Source organism: Pterocles gutturalis, unplaced genomic scaffold (genome assembly GCF_000699245.1).
Source record: "Pterocles gutturalis isolate BGI_N339 unplaced genomic scaffold, ASM69924v1 scaffold8386, whole genome shotgun sequence".
Lineage (NCBI taxonomy): Eukaryota > Metazoa > Chordata > Aves > Pterocliformes > Pteroclidae > Pterocles > Pterocles gutturalis.
The window spans coordinates 47,449-68,159 of NW_010100296.1; the positions used below are offsets into that span (position 1 = coordinate 47,449).

Sequence of the window (20,711 nt, forward strand, 5' to 3'; positions counted from 1 at the left end):
ATGAAACTGCAGAGAAATTAAACTACTTATTCAAGATGGACATCCATGACAAAGCTGCTTATTTATACCCATGACAGAAAAGAACTGAAAGAACTAAAATGAAGTGAAAAAAAGTTTGTGAGTTCCTACACTTAGGTAGGATAAAGTAACATAGTCATGACCTGATGAGGACAGTCCCAAGCAGGGAACCCTATGCACCTGTACAGACATTCAGACAGGCCCATCTCCGTCTCTCGGGCAGAGAAAATGAAGAACGAAAATTCAGACAGAAACACGTTACAAAAAATTAGGAGATTTTTTTGGAAGAGTTTTTTAAATAACCAGGAAGCCACAATTACATAAACAAAAGAAGATTTCTTCAAAAAGGAGTAAAGGATCAACATGGAGGACAAAAGATCATCAACAAACAGAAGAGAGAGCGAACATACAGCCATCGTACTGTACATTTTCTGTACTTCACATAGGAGATTAGGGATATCAAGCAGAATTTTTTCGGATACTAGTGGGTATTAGGAGAAACACATCAATTTGTAGGTGGAGATAGTGAAGCTGCTGTTGCCCTTTAATCTCTACCCAGAAGTCAAAATAGGGCATCATCAAGTCTATTTCAATGAGGAACAGAAACTGTTGATGGAGTCAAGTATTTCTTTCTTATAATCTATTTTATTTTAAAAAAATGTCTAGAGCTTCATTTTCCTTGGAGATGGGCTACTAGCTGCTTGTTTTGAGTCATTTACTTTGACAGAGTTGTTTCCAAAAGGCTCCCATCTACTGCAGCCAGAAGCTATGTCTGAACAAGATGATTCTCTTGTCAGCTGGCTTTTATATAGCTAAATCTTCTAATCCTTTTCTTTCCCTTCTTTATTACTATTGCAATGAACTGGAAGTACTTCTGCATCTTGCCAAACCGTCAAGATTTTTTCTTCTTTAACTGAAGAAATATCCTGAACAAAACCAAAGCAATACATATATTTTTTTTAAGTAACAAAGATGCCCATACTTTGAACGAAAATTACTGATTTATGTCCATAGAAGCCAAAAAGGAAGTGTGTGCTAATTACCTGGTCCCTGAGAGCTCAGAGCAGATGACCCTTTTTAGTCTCAATTCCTTTCACAAGGGACTTTCAATCCACACACAGAACCAAAGACAAAGCCAGGTTCAATTTATTTTATTCAGACAGTAACTGAGTCCAGGGAACTTGCTTGTGTTCAGAGTGATTAATGAAGAGAAGAGATGCAACTGTCAAGCCGGTGTGAGAAGCTAGGTTACCAGAAGAGCACTCAGGTGACAAAGCAACGCTTAATCATTCTGAGAGCAGTGTAACAGAGTGGGTGGCCTCCACCTTGCATTTTGTTTCAGGAAAAAAACCCCACCATTATAGCAGTATCATCTTTGCTTACACAGTAGAGACAGATAAGCAAGAAAAGCAAACAGAACAAAACAAACCCCCCAAAACAAGTATTATATGACCACAAAATATAGCTGAAACAGGATTCTGCACCACCATTAAACAGCTGGATTAATACCTGCTGCACTCAACAGACGTCTTCCTCCTTGATATGATAGGATTTAGGGATCAGGCCCTAAAAGCTCCTAATAACCACTTGGTTGGTGTAGCATGTCATAAATTCAAAACATCATTTAATTTTTGCCTTTTAAATTTTGCCAAATAAATGTCTTGTACATCAGTCACTTCTTATATGGACAAACAAATACATCAAAAGGCCCATATAATCATCAAAGCTGACCATGTAACAAGATGTTCCACTGGCTTCCAAAAAGGACATAGGTCTTTCTAAACCTACTAAGAGCTCGTGCGCTTGCCTTTCAGCAAGTTTTAGAGATCTCTACCAAGAATTCTACTTCGCACTCACCAGGTTTCCTAAATCCCAGACTTGAACTCTATGTTTATTCTTTTCTTGAAACAACGGCATACATGACATTTGGGCAAATATGCTTATAAATCCTCTTCATCTTCTCTGGATGATACATAGGACTCTTCTGCTTCACTCAGTAGTTTCTGAAATTGATCTGCCCATAATATATGTAACACCAAATTACTTCATGCATAATTAGGCACTTCCTGATTTTCATTACTCATGTTTATCTCTGTAATATTTACACAGCACCAATCATACAGCTGCCCACATAGAGATTGGAACACATCACTAATTACATACATTTAATTTGCTTGTATTCATCTACAGGAGAGGATACTGTTTTCAAGGGCCTTGTTCCAGCCTCATCACCCAGATGTTCAGGGACCAAGGAGCCCCTGAGGTGTATAAACTCATTTGAATTTACTGACCCTCTCAGAGAAATAAAACCACAATTAAAATATGTATGCCATTTTATTTCCTAACTTGTGTATCTATAGCTAAAACATACCAGCGTGGATTCACTAAAACTGCTAATGCTTTACCTGTGATTACTTAGATACTCTTTTACAGTATTTTTAAAAGTTATATTAAAAGAAATACATATTTTATCTGTTTGAAGTTTGAAATCTTTGTTGGAAAATAGTATCAATGTTTATGAATTGTTTACTTTTCTCTCATCAATTTAGATGCATGACTGCACCCTGTTTAGGCCAAGCAGCTGTTTTTCAAGCAGCCTTCAGAAATTTTATTTTCCTCCATACATCTGAAGTCTCAGTATATCCACAGAAGATAAAAAAACAATCCTATTTATTCCCCTAAAACTTTATCCTATCCTCCATTTTGTCAGTTTCTAGACTACCACAAATGATATGTTTAGGTAATCAAAGCATGTGAAACCTCTTTTTCAGTTGTACAAGGCGCATTTATACACATGAAGTAGAGTATAATAGAAAAAAACTTCTTTGCTGTAAGGGCCTATAAAGTAACTAAACCAAATAATTTGCATGTTCCAATCTATGTTCTGACAAATTTGATTACACAGGCACAGGTTATGCAGCAACTAATACACTTCATCAAATACACAAAACCACAGGACGTCTTCCACAAGCACTGGTTCTTAGGCATGCTCAGGAACAAAAATCAGCATACGCAGGTTACAGCTAATATATCATTTACTAACATACAGCTTAATGAAACAGAACAAAAAATAAGTCTAAATGCTATAAAAGAAACATCCTCTGCAGAGTACAAACTAATATCCAAGTGATGTTCAAAGTTATTTCTTAAAAAAAAAACAGCAAAAGGATGCATTATATGATAATTCTTTCTGTGCCACACGAAGCAACTCTAAGAGCTCAAGATAGAGAAGGGGAAAAATATCTGTGTATGATTGTAATAAAATGGCTCAAATCTGGAAGAGCTATTTGCTAGCTTTGTCTTTGCTAAGGTACCACAAACTGGTACAGTTTGTGGGAAGCATTCCACCCCCCCAGAGTGGATACTGCATTGGATATTTGTCTACTAATATAAAAAAAGATCTATAAAGAGTTAAAAAAAGAAATTGCAATAAAACAAGTTTTAATAATCTGCTCAGATCGTGTGATTCAGGTGTCAATTCATAAAACCTACACCATTACTCCTACTCCATTATGTGTCAACATAACTATGGTGTAGGTGTTTCTCTCCAAGTTACCCTGAGTTTCTCTGCTGGTCAATATTGCAGTAATGAGAAGTGTATTTCATATTACTTCACATTTGTGGTAGAAAGACAGGGAAAAAGAGTTTAGGTGCACACAGTAAGGAATTAAAACAGACACTTTAATTTTGCTACAATTTAATAGGAAATATTTGTATGATTCAGTTTCACAGCATGAATGAATATAAACCCTCCACGGATTTAATTAGCTATATTTTATCATAAATTGCATTCCCATAGACAGATGCTGCTTCTGCATCATGCTGATAACAACAAAGACCAACTGACACTTAAGAGCACATCTGAAATGTGTTTTTTCTGAAGACATTAGGTACAGTAAAAGAATTGCTAAATAGTGCTGAATAAAGGTATCGATGGTTTTCCCAGTTGGTTTACCATAATGACTTGGAAGAGCAGTTCATTTTATACAGTATAAACAAATTAATCGCATGAAGTTATACATTTTGTCAATCTACAAAATGTATTTTTTTCTTCTGATACCAAAAAGACTGTGTATGAAAATTCTCAAGTTTACTGTACCCACAGCTGTGCTTTACAAGAGCCTACAAAAACACCCACTTGTTTTGAAAACCATGATTTTGACCAATTACTGTCAATGGAAAGGTGATTTATACAATATAGCTATTTCTTAGTACTCAAAGCATTTTTATCATAGTTTCAGACTTTTAGGATGCAGTACTTAGACCCTGCATTTTACTTCAGAGAAAGAGTACCTACTTTTCAAGTCCCTTTTCAACATGCACCACCAATTATGAAGTAGTTAAATGATCTTGATTTTTCTAAGCAGTTCCCAAAGGTCAGAACAGGAGCCAATGTCCGAATTGAAATCGGAATTCAAAATAAAGTGATTACTGGAAATGTAATTTGAAAATCATATAAGGAAGTTTTTAGCATTTTGAAAAGTATATCAATACTGAACTAATGCATATTTCTCCCTCGGATATTATCATGTAATATCTCCAGGTACGCATCCACATATCAGTGTTGATTTCCATGTAGTCTGCTATTTTTATCACACGTTTTTATACTCCCGCCTACACTCACATACACTGAAATGTCTCTTTCAAGATGACTTCTCAATTCAAAATATATTCCATAAAGCTGACATTTTCTTCCCTTTTTTTACATTAAGAAATCTGACCATGGACATTTTTGTGCTCCTGTTTCTCCTGTCTTCCAGTTAGAAAAAACTGAGTGAACTACAATACAGATAATGTTCAGCCTCGTAACAGGTTTGAACACAGGGCTTTCTTTAACCTCTGAAACAACTACAGTTAACACCATTGGAGAACTATCTTTTCCTTCTTTCAGATATGACACAGAAACTTTTAGAAATGAGCTTAGCAGCCAGAATGTGGGTCTCATTGCTTCTAGCCCCAACTAAACCTTGTTCTTTTTTTTTCTTTTTTTTTTTTTTAATCAAAATTATTTTGGAAGTGGTTTTTTTCACCTCACTCTGCTTTTAAATCTGAGGCAGTTGCATTGTCATGGTCATGATGGTCTAAGGACTAACAAAAGTCTGAATTTGTGAGAAGTTAAGCACTTGTGTTAGCCTATTTTTTTGCATTTAGATACTTCATCTTAAAGCTGTTGTTACATTCCTAACTTATTCTAACCTGAGTTAACACTGTTCAACCAATTCTGCAGGAGGACAGAAGCCCGTGTGTCTCCACCGTCTGCAGACTAGAATAATGAAGCCAGAGCCTTATGTTAGTCACAGAAATGAGCCCTGTAAAATCCCAAACCTCCCTATGCCTCTTAATGGCAGTGCTGCGCAAAGCCTCAGAATTGAATACAGTCCAAGAGCAGAAGGAGCAGAGGAAAGCTCTTTGGTGAGCTGTTTCTTTTCCTAATTTATTACTACTTCTTCTTTATATCTTCTCCTTGGCATGGCCTCAGTCAGCACTCAGGCACATACACACAATATGAGGGAACAGCAGGACAGTAATCAGTTCCTCCTGATTCTGTCACTAGCATTAAAAAAGTGGTTAGCCAGATACTCCTGCAAAAATACTGAAGTATTCAAAGACCCAACATAGATACTTCATTGGCATTAACTTTGTTTAGGACCCTGTCTGTTTATCCTTGTCTCAGTTACTGTTTCAGTGTGTCCAGGATCTGCACGATAGTGCTGTACCTGTTAGTTTCTGGCAGGTCTTTTTGTACTTGAAGCAGAATGAACTCTATAAAATTTCTGTCAGGATGGACTAATACATTAATAAAGTTGGAAGTTTGCTATCTCTGGCATTAGGTATTTGTAAAATCAAATGCAAATTTTCACTAGAATACATTGTATGAGTTGAGCACAGAATTAAATTGCTTTTTTAAATTGCTGATGAAGAAGACCACTGGATAAACTCACTTGCAATTTCATCCAAGTCAGAAAGGGCCACCCTAAAATCCTATCAGCAAATCTCCAACAGCACTTGGCAACAGTAGGAGCATCCAGCACACTTAAAGTTTGCATGAGATAAGTACACTGGATGAGAGAAGAGAGGGAAAAGTGGGGGATGGAAAACACACACACACAGAGCGAGCAATTGAAAAAAATCAGTCCGTCCTCCAAAATATCCCAACTTCAGTCAGTCTGCTGCCATAAGTTTCACTATTGCCATCCTCCACCTTGTAAGTGTAGGTTCTGGTGTGTGCACAGAGTGGTTTCTAAATTGTTCAGAGATGGCCCAACTAGGAATGGCTTTATATGGCCATGTTACAACATCTTCGTAAAGACAATGGGTCCCAAAGAGAAAAAAACAAAAGAACTTTGATGACATATATCAGTACATACTGATATGACACACACGGATATCAATGGGATATTAATTCAGTTCTGCAGAACCACTTCTAGTGCAGAATATTATCAGTGTTCAGGTGTGTCAGAAACAGGGGTGAAGATGAGTACACCTCTTATTGTTATTTTCATTTAGTGGCTTTGCTATATGGATTACACTCTACTGGAAACTTTAATTTCAAATACCAGCATATAATCTTCCTCAGCTTCACTTTATGCTGTACCTTGCTTCCAAACTAATGGTTTGCAAGGACCTGAAACAGGAGGAGCTGACAACTCTCAGGTGCCACGCTATCCATTTTAACTTGGTATTTGGACATTTCAGGCTTTTTGTGAGGCATTAGGAAAGCACAGAGCAGTCACCTGAAACAGCTGCCTCCAAGGAGTTCACAACTCCTGTGCAATGTCATTTCTGCCTTCACTGCATGGGCAGGAGTCAGTTCCTTGCCTTAGTCATGCAACTTGACTGTTCAATCTCACATCCATTTACTACTTTCATAGAATCACAGAATAGTTTGGGTTGGAAGAGACCTTTGGAGATCATCTAGTTCCAACCCCCCTGCAATGAGCATGGACATCTTCAACCAGACCAGGTTGCTCAAAGCCTCATCCAATCTGACCGTGAACACCTCCAGCGATGGGGCATCCACAGCTTCCCTGGGCAACCTGTCCCAGTGTCTCACTACCGTCATCATAAAAAGTCTCTTATGTCCATTCTAAACCTACCCTCTTTCAGTTTAAAACTGTTGTCCCTTGTCCTATCACTACAGGCCCTGGGAAGAAGTCTTTCTCCATCTTTTTTATAAGCCCATTTTACATCCTGAAAGGCTCCCCGGAGCCTTCTCTTTTCCAGGCTGAGCAACCCCAACTCTCTCAGCCTTTCTCCATAGGAGAGGTGTTCCAGCCCTCCGATAATTTTCATGTCCCTCCTCTGGACCACTTTAATAGGTCCATGTCTTTCCTGTGCTGAGGACTCCAGAGCTGGATGCAGTACTCCAGGTGAGGTGTCACAAGAATGGAGTTGAGGCGGAGAATCACCTCCCTCAACCTGCTGGTTATGCTTCTTTTCAGGCAGCCCAGGATACGGTTAGCTTTATGGGCTGTGAGCATACATTGCCTACTCATGTCCAATTTTTCATCTACCAATATCCTCAAGTCCTTCTCTACAGGGCTGCTCTCGACCAGTTCATCACCCAGTCTGTACTGGTATTGGGGATTGCCCTGACCCATGTGCAGGACCTTGCATACTATCATATAGATGTGTGACCTACAGAAGACAACCATATTATGCAAAAACAAACTCAAAACAAAATTCTAAACTAAAGCAACACTGATCATAAACCTTAATGATGACAGGTAGTTGTCAGAAAACTGCTCAGTTTCAGCTTTCTGCCATGGGCAGCAGGGAAGGAAGGCCGTGAGCGGCAGCGAGTCTGCAGCACTCTTATGCTTTCCCACGGGGGTACATAGCAGCATTCAAGGTACAAGGTTAGCTCAGAAAAACCTCCTCATTCTACTCTCAGATATTGACACAGCACATCAGCCCTACAATGGTTTCACATGGACACTGTACTATTCAACAAACATACTTACGGCCAGATTTGTAACAGTCTTTCTACCAGTGCAGGTGCATTTGTGTTAGGTCCCACTGGTGGTACTGGCTTAGCGTATAGTGCAAAATTTTCAGTGAAGTATCACCGATACTGAAATGACAATGACTAAATCCCAGCCAAAACCACTAACTGCAAAAAAGGGAGGAAAGAGCTTAGAAACATCATAATAGATCATAACCAGAAACCCCAGGAATTGTATGATTACTGTCTATGAGGTTCACTTAAGAAAAGTATCTCATTAAAAAGCACAAGGGAACTTGCAAATTTCAACTGCCAGATAGACTCAAATGAAGGAATACCTTAATGATTTGCATATGACTAGCACTGACATTTAAGTCCCATTCTGTTGATAAAACACCATTTCAAAGAGAAACCATCTTGGTCTCTCACAGCCCTGTCGATCTTGGGATGGTAACAACTAAAATAGCAGTATATATTTCTCTTAAAGCCATAAGCAGATGTGTCTGTATTTAAATGCAGGGATGAAAATTACGAAGAATTTGAAAACCATTGTTTTTATAGTATTGTTAAATTTGTGCATGGACATGAATGTATGCAAGCAATATTTTAGGTAGTGGTCCTTCGTATTCATTTCTGTTTCTTTCAAGGTGTGGAAAGTAACACTCTATAGAAGAGCTTTTTGAAAAAAATTACTGAAAATTATTTGCACTTAATTTGAAATGTAAATAAACCCCCTAGGATTTTAAAGTTCCTTCACTGTATTTGCAACTTAAGTATAATTTGTGTGCCTCTGATACTGGCAGACTCATTTTCTCTATCCAGATAATCCAAGGGGAAAAAAAGTGAGTCTAAGTATTCTCAGTGACTGAAATTCAAAGGATCTTACACTATATCACTCTCTTTTTTCTTAAAAAAAAATTAAAAAAAAAAGTAACTTACGATTCTTTTTCATTTTATGGTGTTCATTTGAATTCAACTGCCAGGACATTTTAAAAACATCCCAGACTCGAGCATTGACAGGTGGCTGCACAAAACCCTCTCTTTTGGAAAACATTTCAGGATTGCGTCTGAGTACTAACTGATCGCTGCAGTGCTTCAGTAGCTTGTATGAATATCTCAGGTACGTAGAGAATTAGATTTTCCCATAAAATGTAATGCTCTAATCGGTTTCAAAAGCTGGGAACTTTTCCACCCACAGAGCCTTTGAGGAGCACAGGAGATACCTGTGTTTGCTTCCCCTGTAGTGTAGCTGGCCCTGCAGCACTCTAGGAGTTAAGCTCCCGTTGGAATTTTGCCATGTCTTCAATAATTAAATCACTCACTGATCACAGGGAGCCCCAGGATGAGCAGCATTGGAGCCCTACAGACAGACACTCCCTCAAGAAGGAATCAGAAATAAAGGATGGATAGTTTGTCATCTATGAACTTGTTCGGACTTAGCGACATCCCAACTAACAAGTGTGATTTGGAGGGACACATAGGTAGTACCCTGTCACCCGTCATCCTGTTGTGTTACTGCCTTCCTGCAGTTCCATGAATTTCAAAAATATTTTAATAAGCCAGGAGATCAATACATCACCAACAGATCTTGCCACCTGGTGATTCTAATCTTTGATTTTGCACATGGGTAACTCTTAGTTATCTGTGATATCATACAATTTTTGGAGCTCCTTGGCAGCAGGGAAACTGTTGAACAATACTTGTCTACTGATCTCTCAGAAATTGCAAATATCATCAGTAGCATGTGAACAAAGTTGCTTAAAAATAGAAGATGTGCTGTGGTGCTGACATTCTACATATTGTGTAAATTTGAGCTCGTCAGCCTAGTAGTTGCCAAAGCAGTTTTGCAGAACCCAGAACACCGGCAATACTCAGCATGACTATAGCATCTGGCATGGTGGCCAGGAAGACATCCATGAGCTTCAGTAAGCTCTGCTCTGCAACAGAGAAAACCAAGATTTGCATCCAAACTCTGACACTGATGTAGAAATGGCTTTTTTTATACCAGCTAGCTATCCCACCTTACCCAACACGGTCAAGCATGATGGTAAAAGAAAAGAATAGAAGCTTAGTATGTCTAATAACACAGGATAAATCATGATAGTTAAAATTGCACTCTCTCTCAGAGATTTTCACTCATTATAGTGTGACTTTCATACTACAGATGGAAAAGAAGATGAAAAGAAGAAATTGGCGCTGCGAAGGATGTTTCTAAGTACTAACCAAGCCCCTCATTGAAATCTGGAAAGCCCCTTAGCAGCAGAGACATCTTTGTAATTATTGTAGCCCTCGTATCAGTAAGGTAAAAAGACCACCAGCACTGTACGACACCAAAGACTTTGGCTTCAAGAGAAGGAATCTGTGCCACTGACATTTAGGTTTACTGGAAATAAAAGTACCCAGAACTTCTGGTGCTGAGCACTGGTACCAAAAGAGGCTTTTTTCAGCCTGAGGAAGCTGGCTACAACTGAAGCTGAAACATATTCCAGGGCGACTATTTTTAGCCTCGTGCCTTTCGGCAGATAAAAAGGAAATGGATGTTTTTTGGCTAATTACCACAAAGGCAAACGAGATATGTTCTTAAATGCAACGTCTCTGATAGCAGGGGGAAAAGGAGCAGTGTAACCAGCAGAAGAGGAACACTGTTTCACGAACTCCATGCTAAAGAAACAGGACAATGAGGACTCTCCAATTGCAACTATTGATTTCCTTCCCCAGGGTATAAGGAAAAATTCATCCAATATTTGCCATTAATTCTTCTTAAATATGCACCCCAAAGCATCTCTCTTCTTTCTGAAAATGATCTTCATGCTAGGCTCCTCTCAACAATGCTCCTTTCCAAATGGCACAGAACACATTCAGTATGCCCGCTATTAAGAGGCACGAGAGCATCCCAGCAACATCTTATCACACAATTTCAATTCCAAAGAAACACAAAAGTGTCTGGACACAGTCTTCAGCAGCTGCCTCTAGGTGGCCCTGCTTGAGCAAGGGGGTTGGACCAGATGACCTCCAGGGGTCTCTTCTTACCTCAACCATTCTGTGATTCTCTGCCTGTCACCTGGAAATAATGATATTTTAAAAATGGAAAGGCAGCAAATTTCATGCCACACTGAAATAAAGCCATTTTAAGGTAAAACAAAAGGAGAATTGTAAGTCAGCTGGCACAGAAGTCAACTTTTTACATCTTCTGCCTCAAGGAAGGCAGAAGGAAAAAGGAAGGAAACTGACATCCAATGATTAGATCAACAGTCTCTCCCAAAATTAAAAAAAAAAAATCAGTTTTCCACAACTAATATGATTCATATACTAAAAAGTATATTGCAAAAAAATAAGAATGTTTCATGTCTCTTTTTTTTTTTCCTCTGCCCTGTCTAAATTAGCCCAATACATCCAGCTGCTAGAACCTGGAGACAACAATGGGTCAAAAAGGATACGGTAACCTTCTGCATCCAACTACAGGTTTAAGAACATGACAAAATATCTGCTGCATTACAAACAGTAGGTTATTCCTTATTTATTAGCATTATTATAATGTTTGGAAGCAGCAACCAAAATTAGGTCCTTTTCACATCACTGAATGAAAAAGCGCAGCAACATAAAATACCTATTAAAACCCAGTCTCGGAACAGCACTTGTAAGAATAGTAAAAGATGACAGCCAAAATGCAAAGGACAAGAGACATAGAAAAGAGCCTAAGATTACAAAGAAATATGTAGCAAACCAAGAAAAGCCAATCTCTCAACCTCTGAAATGGGGAATAACCACTCCTCTGTGCTGCTGAACTCATCTCATTTAAACCTTATTTTTCTTAGTCGCTCCTCTCCTTTATTCAAAAAATGTGAACAATGGACCAAAAAGGGACAAAGAAACTCAAGTACTAGTGTGCCTGCTACTCTGCAGTCCAGTTGTTCACAAGTAGAATGGTATTTGCTTGATTTGTAAAAACTGCTGTGCATCCAGGACCATAAGGGAAATATAAAATACATCTCTCAACAGTACAGCTTAACCCTTATTAACATGATTACTAGATAATTTTCTACAAATTGCACATTATTCTGCAGGAAAAAATAGGATTGGAAATATTTTAGCACATGGAAAAAATGTATATTTTTTTTACTTAATGATGAGTTACTCAGAACATCCTAGGGAACATCTTTTTGTATTATGCTGAATTTTTCTTCGAGACAAAGAAATTGATCTTTGGTACTTGAAAAATCAAGGTTGCATTGACTGACAGGCAGATGCAATCTCAGCTTTGCGTAAAAATGGCCTCCCACTTCAAACAAACTGAACAGCATTTGTGTCGTGTGTCAGTTTTTGTGGAAAATTCATACATATTTATTTTGAAAGAGAATTCATAGTCAACTAAGCATATCTACATGAATATATATGAAGTGGCATGCTGGTCAAAATGTTCATTTTCTTTCACCAGTAGGGAGTACTTGGGAAAAAAACTGGTATAATGCTCATTTTCAGCAATATACCAACTGTCAGTCAGTCAATACTCTCACAGTATTTTAGAGAAGATGAGCAACTCATCTGCACTAATTAAATTTCACTTGTTTGGCCTAGACCACCAAGTGTCAGGACTTCTATTGGCCTCCATTATATGGTTGTAAAGAAATGCGACTTCTCAAATGTGAAAGTTAATTAATTACTCTAGAACGTTTTGCAACCCATTTCTCCTAAAAGCCTACCATGCATGTTTCTTCCAGTAGCTTTTTCTAAGGACTTTCCTCACACTCTCTGTAGAAATCTCTTAAAAGAAAAAGCAATAAGATGTACAAAATTCTTGCAGCCTTGTTACAAGCTGCCATGTTGGCAGCTACCATTTTCAGCAGCTATACTTCAAGATGTATTTTTAAGCTACTTAAGAGAATTATAGGGATTAGCAGCTTCACAGCAGTGTTAAATGTCAGCTCTTCCAGGCTTTCTGGAATCCTAGGACTCCTTTTTAAAATTATTATTTAGTTTGGGAGAGTTCAGTAATTCAGATTATATATAGTTGAATCAGAGTCTCTCAAAACCCATTCTGAAAGGCAACCAGCACTTCATCAGCACATTTGAGAATGAAACAAGGGCTCTGATTTTATCCCAGTTTTTGCCTACCATCCCCTACTGTTAGGGAAGCGCTATCAAACACTGCATTGAACAACTACTTGAGATGCACTTTGCATGTGCCTCCAAAACCTCACCTGAGAACTGCAAGCCTGATGCCCAGCCACCATGTTGCAAAGGACCTGAGCAGACCTGGAGACCTTGTAGCTACTCAGCTTGACAATGTCAGTCTGAATTGGAACTTTGCAGAAAAGACATTAATCTCCTAGACATCACGTTTTTTCTTCTCAACTTTTCCGCAAAACGAAATGTAGTTTGAGACGTGTTCAAATAATTTTTGAAAAGATAAATAACAAAAAATGTTTTTTGTGAGGAAATGGAGAAAGATAAATAAACAGAAATGGGAAAGGGGGACTGAGAAAGAATTGGGGAAGAAGAGAGTTCACTGTGGTCAGAGGGGAGAACAGAACAGATGTGAAGACCAGTGCAAGGAAGGAAACAGGCAATTTGACAGAGAGAGTATCAGCTGGAGTTCAAGCCAGTCCCCCATTTTCTCTCTTATTCATAGCAAAAGCCCCTCAGGAGTATCAAAATACTATTCTCATCTCCTTTCAGATCATCTAGAGCCTGAAGGGATCCTGAAAGTCTGGGGGACTCCTGTGTCCCATCCTTCCCAGTGCCAACTAGCCTCTAGGAGGACCACCTTCTTTGGGGAGTCAATAACCCCAACAAGATTAAGCACTGGGACCATGGAATGAAGGTAATGGAAACAGAAATCTCTTAAGCCTCAGAAAGACAAAATTAAGGGACAGGTAATGCCTCCTTATGGTGGAAAGCTGACTACAGTGAGATGAAGAAAATAATCTAGTCTGAGTGGGATGGGCTGGGGTAGATGTGGAGCCCGCCTAGGGCAGCCTGTCAGAAGGGAAAGGTGACAGGAATGGTGGGGGCACAAGATCGGTGCAAATACAGTGTGTGCTGTACCATGCACCTTGTGTGTAACCCCATCTATGATACACACCCTTGGCTACAACAGTTCACATGCCACTGTTTTCCTATGTCCTACAGGCTTGATGGGGCAAGAAGGAAAGTATCAGAAACTGTAGCGTAGGGACAATATCTTCTGTGACTACCACAGTAAAACTGTCTGCAGTTGAGAATGGAGTCCGCCCGATCTTTTTTCGCATTCCAAATATTTTAAAGTGAAACCATGAGACCCATTCCCACAAGACAGAAATTAGGACAGGTGCTTGGAAGCCACTCATAATTTTCCAGCTAGCCGCAATAGCATCACCACCAGTAACTGCAAATGAGTAACTAATTGTTAAGGCATTACAAAGAACAAATACATTGTTAATAAAAAATTTCTAGGAAATTCAGTAGCATGAAGCTTTACAAGTGCAGGATAGCAGGTGTTTCATGGTATTTGTTCCCCTTCTAGAACTTGGAATTCAGGAAAATGGAAAAAAATAAATAAATGCCAACAGCAAAACTTCCAAAACTGAAAATACCAAGTGAAGGTCACACAACCTTTGTTTTACTTTTATGACTAGTTACCCCCAACACACATTTGTACCTTGTATTCAAAGCGTTCTGAACATCAGTCATCTATACCCTTCCTGTAATTAAATCAAAGGTTGCTCCTTGGGAAAAAACCTTTCTTCCATCTGCTACGTTTGACAACGCTTTCACTCATACATGTCACCAAATTCTGTGCTTTCATTACCCACCCTTAAACCCACACGTCACACGTTATCTCCCACCTAACTGCTGGCAGCTCCATCACAAGACCGTAATTTTGTCCTCTCACTGAAACTCTACAGAGCAGCATGGAAATCAAATGCCACGCCACGCACCCAGCAGCTGACTTCCTGGACTCAGATACAGAGGATAAAACAGAGGGGATCCATATCTGCATTTAATAGCAGGGAGGTATATAATCCTTTTTTGGTCTCAGCCAGTTCTCAGAAAACAAATGATTACAGTTATTGGAATGTGCAGCTTAACTTCATTTTCTTTATCTTCAAAGTTTGAAGCAACTGGATTTACCTTTTATTTCCTTCCCAACTCAATTTACTATTGTAGCACTTAAAGCCTACACAACAGACTTGCTGTTTTATCAATATTATCAATTCCACCTTTGGAGAATCTCTCTCATGTAAAGCACAACAGTAAATAGAAAAGTGAATAAAAATGGTTTAATGTAACACAGTTCTACAACTTATATGGTTTATTTTCAATGCTGTCACTTTTTTAAAGCACAAATACAGACTGCAGCATGTTGAGGGTGGGAGAGAGTAAAGGGAGTGAAGACATAAGTTAGATCCTACTACTCAAATACCAGAGATGGTATTTGGACATAAACCAATTTCTTCTAAGGCTGCGACTGCTAGATCTGCTAAATCTCATGCTGATTTCCACCAGATAAGAATTTATTTTTTAACTTTTGGTAAAATGCAAACAAATCTCTAACAACACAGGAAGTTAGCAACTAGACATACACAGCCTGACAATTTTTCTACAGGAAAGAAAACACAAGGGTACAGTCAGTTTTCAGTTGCCAGTGCTTCCAAACACAAAACCTGCCTTTATGTTTGTACCTTCGTTGCTCCCAAAGGAGTTGAACATGACAAAATCAAAGACCAAGAGGGGCTGCATGCATGTGTGTGTGACAGAAAGCAGAACACTGAAAAATTCAAAGTTTGGGTAGTATGTCATTAAAGCTATCAGTTTTGTTTTGGTCTCCTGCTGTGGCCTTACCAGAAGCAGCTTATCTGATCAATTAATAGAAGACTGCGTACAAAACACAAAAAAGCTCTTAGACCAGACAACCTGTGATTAAAACAATTATGAAGCAAACACATCTACAGACTATATTTGTACGTATTTAAAATTGCCAGATTGAAATAAGTCCTTTTCTAGTAATATCACATTTGCTTCACACTCCATTTCACACTGATGACAAAAATCATGATAGCAATCACAGAACACAGTCAGAAATGAAGTGTTCACTGTACGTGAGCAAACTTATGGTACTGATTTGCCAACAGCTAGAAGATAAAGTCTCAGAATTGAACAAACACAATAAGGAAATACTGTAGCAGCTTAGAAGACAGAGGAGATTAATAAAACATATGATACTGTAAATACCGTATATAATACATAGGAAAAAGATCAGGAATTGGGGAAAAACATTATTTTGCCTTTTCTGCATTTCTTTTGATTATTCTAAAACTAGTCACAGATTATTCTCTTCCTGAAATTTCCTGCTTTGCACTTTTCTATTTACAACACTCAAAATAAAAAAGGGTGATTTAATTAACACCCACATGCTTAAAATATATAAGAATGTATTTAATATAATGCACAATTCATTTTAAAATCTGGTTTATTACTAGAGAACATCATCAAGTTAATTATCTATATGATATATGAATCACATGGTAAATTCTAGACGTCACTGGATTAAATTTTCAAAAGTCAGTAAATTATGCTGTTAAATTTATGTCTTGTGCTTTCCATGTCACTTCTGACATTTTCAGCTATTACCTTTCCTACCAAGCATGCCAGTTTAGGTCTAGCACTTCTCCCTGAACTCTTTCCTATTTCGAGCATTTTAAATATCTTTTCCGAGGTGCTCTTCATCTAGCATGGCACAATATTAAATCAACACAGAAACCCATATGCAAGAAGCTTGTCCTGAAAGACCAATGTAAACCTTTAAGTCCTTAGGAAATTCATCTTTAATCACATTTGAATATAGCCATACATTCATATTTTCTGGTATGAAGAGGCACAATATGTGCTCTAGCAAGAGTTTTGCACATGATGGAATGCAGAAGTCTACATCACCCCACCAGCCAATACCAGAGGGAGGTAGAGGGCCGCTGCCAGCCTTCATTCCTTCCCTGCAGTAAATCCACCTCAAAAGCAAAAACAATTCTGATCCTTTATAAATCCTATGTAAGACCATGATAATACTGAAGTCATCCATCTCTAGAAGGCAATAATAAAAGCATCCAAGTCAGATATTACATATTCATTTGTAATAGAACATTCTTACCTTTTCAGTTTCATATAATTTTCACTAGCTGCAGGTCTGCATTCAGCACGTTGCACCACTATCCCTTCCAAGGCAAGTTTATCTAGAATTAAAAAACCAAACAAAACTGGACATTAAAATAACATTCACCAACATGGTCAACATTTGAAATATTGTTCATTAATTTAAAATTTAGTAAATGCAATGTAATTACAAGTTCTCAAATTAAGGTCTAAAATCTCTACTACTCAGACAACAAGAAATAAGTAGGAAAAAGATGTTTTCACAGCTGGTATCCCCTAGACTTCCTTATTTTGCCCTCAGATGTTTTACATATTAAGAATGAAACACAAAGTTCAAATTTTTAAAAAGAGATGGTAACTGTGTGATGTGGTCCTCCTTTCTCTAGATGGTCGCGCTCAGCTTATCTAGGAACTGTTTTCTGGAAATGTGCATTGAATACTGTCAGTGACCATGAAAAAAATAACCTACAAAGAGAACCAAATCATCAAAGTATCCAAAATTAGTGGAAGATAAAATGAGAAATAACTTTATCCCTATCCTCAGAAAAAGAGTAACCTATTTTCATCTTATTACAACAAAAAAAAAATTGTTCATTAAAGGAACATAATGCAATAAAGGAATAATACTACATATGCTAACACTCAGGTAAAAGAAATAAAACCTTACAGTTAGTAGCAGTTTAGGAAATCACATACTAAGTTTTAGTTAACACAGTCCCCTTGTAATCTGACATGAACACCTTTTCACCTAAAGCAAGGACAGCTAACAGAGCAATGCAATAGTACCAGCCAACTCCGTAAAGGCAGAAAAGCCTTAAAATTAAAAGCAACTTGAAGCAGGAAGAAGCTTTTCTACTACCACGTTCTAGTGCATACTGGGAGGGGAGGTGTGCAGCAACTTAACCATCTCTTTTGGGCAGAGCCAGCGCAATATCTGTAAAACCTCTGTGAACAGCCTTGCATAACAAGAAAGGATGAGCTGCTCAGCTTTAATTGCTTGATTAGCTCTTGCTATTTAAAATGTCCTTCCAACAGAGAGCCTTGCCTTGCTGTTGGTGTAGGGGACTACACTGTCACCGTCACCTTCAGCTGGCAATGTCACAGAAGATAACAGAAATGCTTAGAAGTACTGAAGCCAAGTAACACAGGGCACTCTGAGATGCCTGTAACTTCTCTATTGCTTTACAGACTGAAATATTATTACATCTGGAAATCTAAGTCTGATCTCCCTGAATAATGCAGAGAGTGATTGCTTCAACACTAAGTATTTAAAAAAATTATTTAATTTAAAGTTTCTTGGTTTGATATAAACTAAATCCTTGAAAAGAATAAGAATGCCACACTTTTCCAGGTAGTTTTGAATGAAACAAAGCAAATTTTTATGAAAACATTTCTGGTTTTACAGATTCCTAAGATTTACAGTCAGGAGAGACAACCTGACCAATTTGCCTGGCCTCCTGCATATCACAGACAGCTAAATTTTATCCTCTTTCTTCAGTACAGAACCTAGTAACTCATGTGTGACTAAAGTGGTATTAATACACCCAGGACACACGATTCCCAGGCAGCAGTAAAAAGTGGAAGACAGTGCAGTAAGGACAGGCTATGGGCACATGTGCCTCCAGCTCCTCAGCAGGTAGAAGTTCTGTGACTCTGTGATTCTGTGAAGTTGGGCTGCTGCTTCCCAGCGTTCCAGTCAGAAGCCCTGGTACTTCCCACTGCCCACTTATACTGCTGTGCAGCTTCCCAGGCTATTGCATCTGATGGCTGGACAAGGAGCAGCCCCCTCCCACACTAGACCTCAGCTCTACTCTTCCAGACCAGATGCATCTTGTGGCACCTCTCTTCCATTCAAAGGGCAGCCTTAAATCTGGTGCCCTTCTCAGACCACCTTTCCCTAGCAGCTATACAGCTAGGGAACAGGATAGCCCAGTCTTCACTTGGCACTCCCTTATTCAGGCATCCAAAGATACATACTACATTTGTTTTACTGACCGCTGCATAGAAAGATGACATTCAGTTGTCAATGATGTACGCAGGACAGAACCTCTGCCCCAATCCTTCCACAAACATACGCACTGCAAGCCCCATCTACAGTGTACTCCTGGGCGCACAAACTTCATATTTGGCCATACTGAAATGTTATCCTAAGTATCCAAGTGATTCTGTATCAGCAATTTATCTTCTTATTGACCACATTCTCAGTCCGTATCATCTCCTAACTTCATCAGTAACTATCTCCTTGATCACTGACTAAAACCAAAATAGAACCAAGAACCAAATCACAAAAACATTTTAGTGATAACTCTCTGCTCAACATTTGCCAGTTTGAAACCTGCAGATAATTTTTGTATAGTTAAATTAAACAGAAACTAATATAGTATATATTCTAATTTGTCCTGGGTTAAGCTGAGACAGAGTTAACTTTCTTCATAATAGCTAGCAAGAGGCTGTGTTTTGGATTTGTGCTCAGAAGAAAGCTGATAAAAAGTGATGTTTACGTGGCTGCCAAGGTCTTTCAGCTTCTCTGGCTCTGTCCGCAGACCAGAGAAGCTGGGAGGGAGCACAGCCCCAGTTACTAGACCAGGATTTGATATTAAGGTTTGGGATTGAGACCCAGAGTGGCCAACAATCTCTTCCATAACATACATGTCATGCCCAGCATATAGGTGAGGACCCTCCAGAAGATTGTCTCTTTTTGGTTCCAGATCTCTTTTGCTCCAGGTCATCTCACTCCAGGTGGTCGCCCTCCCAAGGCCTTCCCCCCTCACCCCAGTCAGCTCTCGGTCTGGGAAGCTCGGACTGTTATCTCTGTTCTGTGAGTGCAGTTTCGGGACTCTCCCTGCTCTGGGATCGTTAGCCGGGAACAGGCTGAGCCTTGGTCATCGGGTGGGGGGCAATATCACTGTGTATCACCCATTTGTATATTTGTATACAGTATTATTTTAAATATTATTGTAGTTTAGTTATTAAATTGTTCTTTTCTCAACCCACGAGCCCTTTTTTCCCTTTACCCCTTTAATTCTCTCCCCTATTGTTGGGTGGGGGGTGGGAGGGACTGGGTGAGCAGGCGTGTAGTTTGGCCCTCAGCCAAGGGCAAACCCATCACACTCCTTTTTGGTGCCCAACGTGGGGCTCGAGCAGTTGAGATAATGACAGACTTGAACAGGGTATATTAAAGAATACTTCCAATAAGCATTCACTATGTTCCCTGAAATGCTGCTGTGGGAAACATTACGCTACTTGCCATATATACAACTTATCAGTATTTATGGGCTGCTGGTCATCTGTGTGAGCTGGGCAGAGGTTATGACGTTGCTGATGAAGGGGATTGCTGTGTTGTGCCCTTGTTTTTTTGCTTTGGGTAAAATGAAAATCTTATCAGGCTTAATCTTGTTTGTTTATACAATGGTTTTAGAGGATTCTGACAGCCCTTGGGCTATTCAGATCAGCATTTTAATTCTTGTCATCCTGTAGCAAGGCCTCTTGAATGTATGTCAATGCATATATATTGTTAAGGTTAATTGACGATTCCCTCAATGCATTACCAGCGATGACCCAGCTGCCACCACCACTCCCCCAGCCGATATTGTAGACACACCAACCACTGCAGCAGCAATTG

The 20,711-nt window shown here is 38.9% G+C and overlaps 1 protein-coding gene across 1 annotated transcript in view; it reads right to left on the reverse strand.

Annotated features, from left to right (window-relative positions):
• Window positions 1–20,711, reverse strand: part of GTF2F2 (general transcription factor IIF, polypeptide 2, 30kDa) — a gene marked incomplete at its 5' end in the record, with an annotated part of 83,639 nt that overhangs the window by 33,344 nt on the left and 29,584 nt on the right. The window contains one exon of the mRNA XM_010079244.1: window positions 17,088–17,169. Coding sequence (XP_010077546.1) covers window positions 17,088–17,169 — 82 coding nt within the window. The remainder of the gene's footprint in view (window positions 1–17,087; window positions 17,170–20,711) is intronic.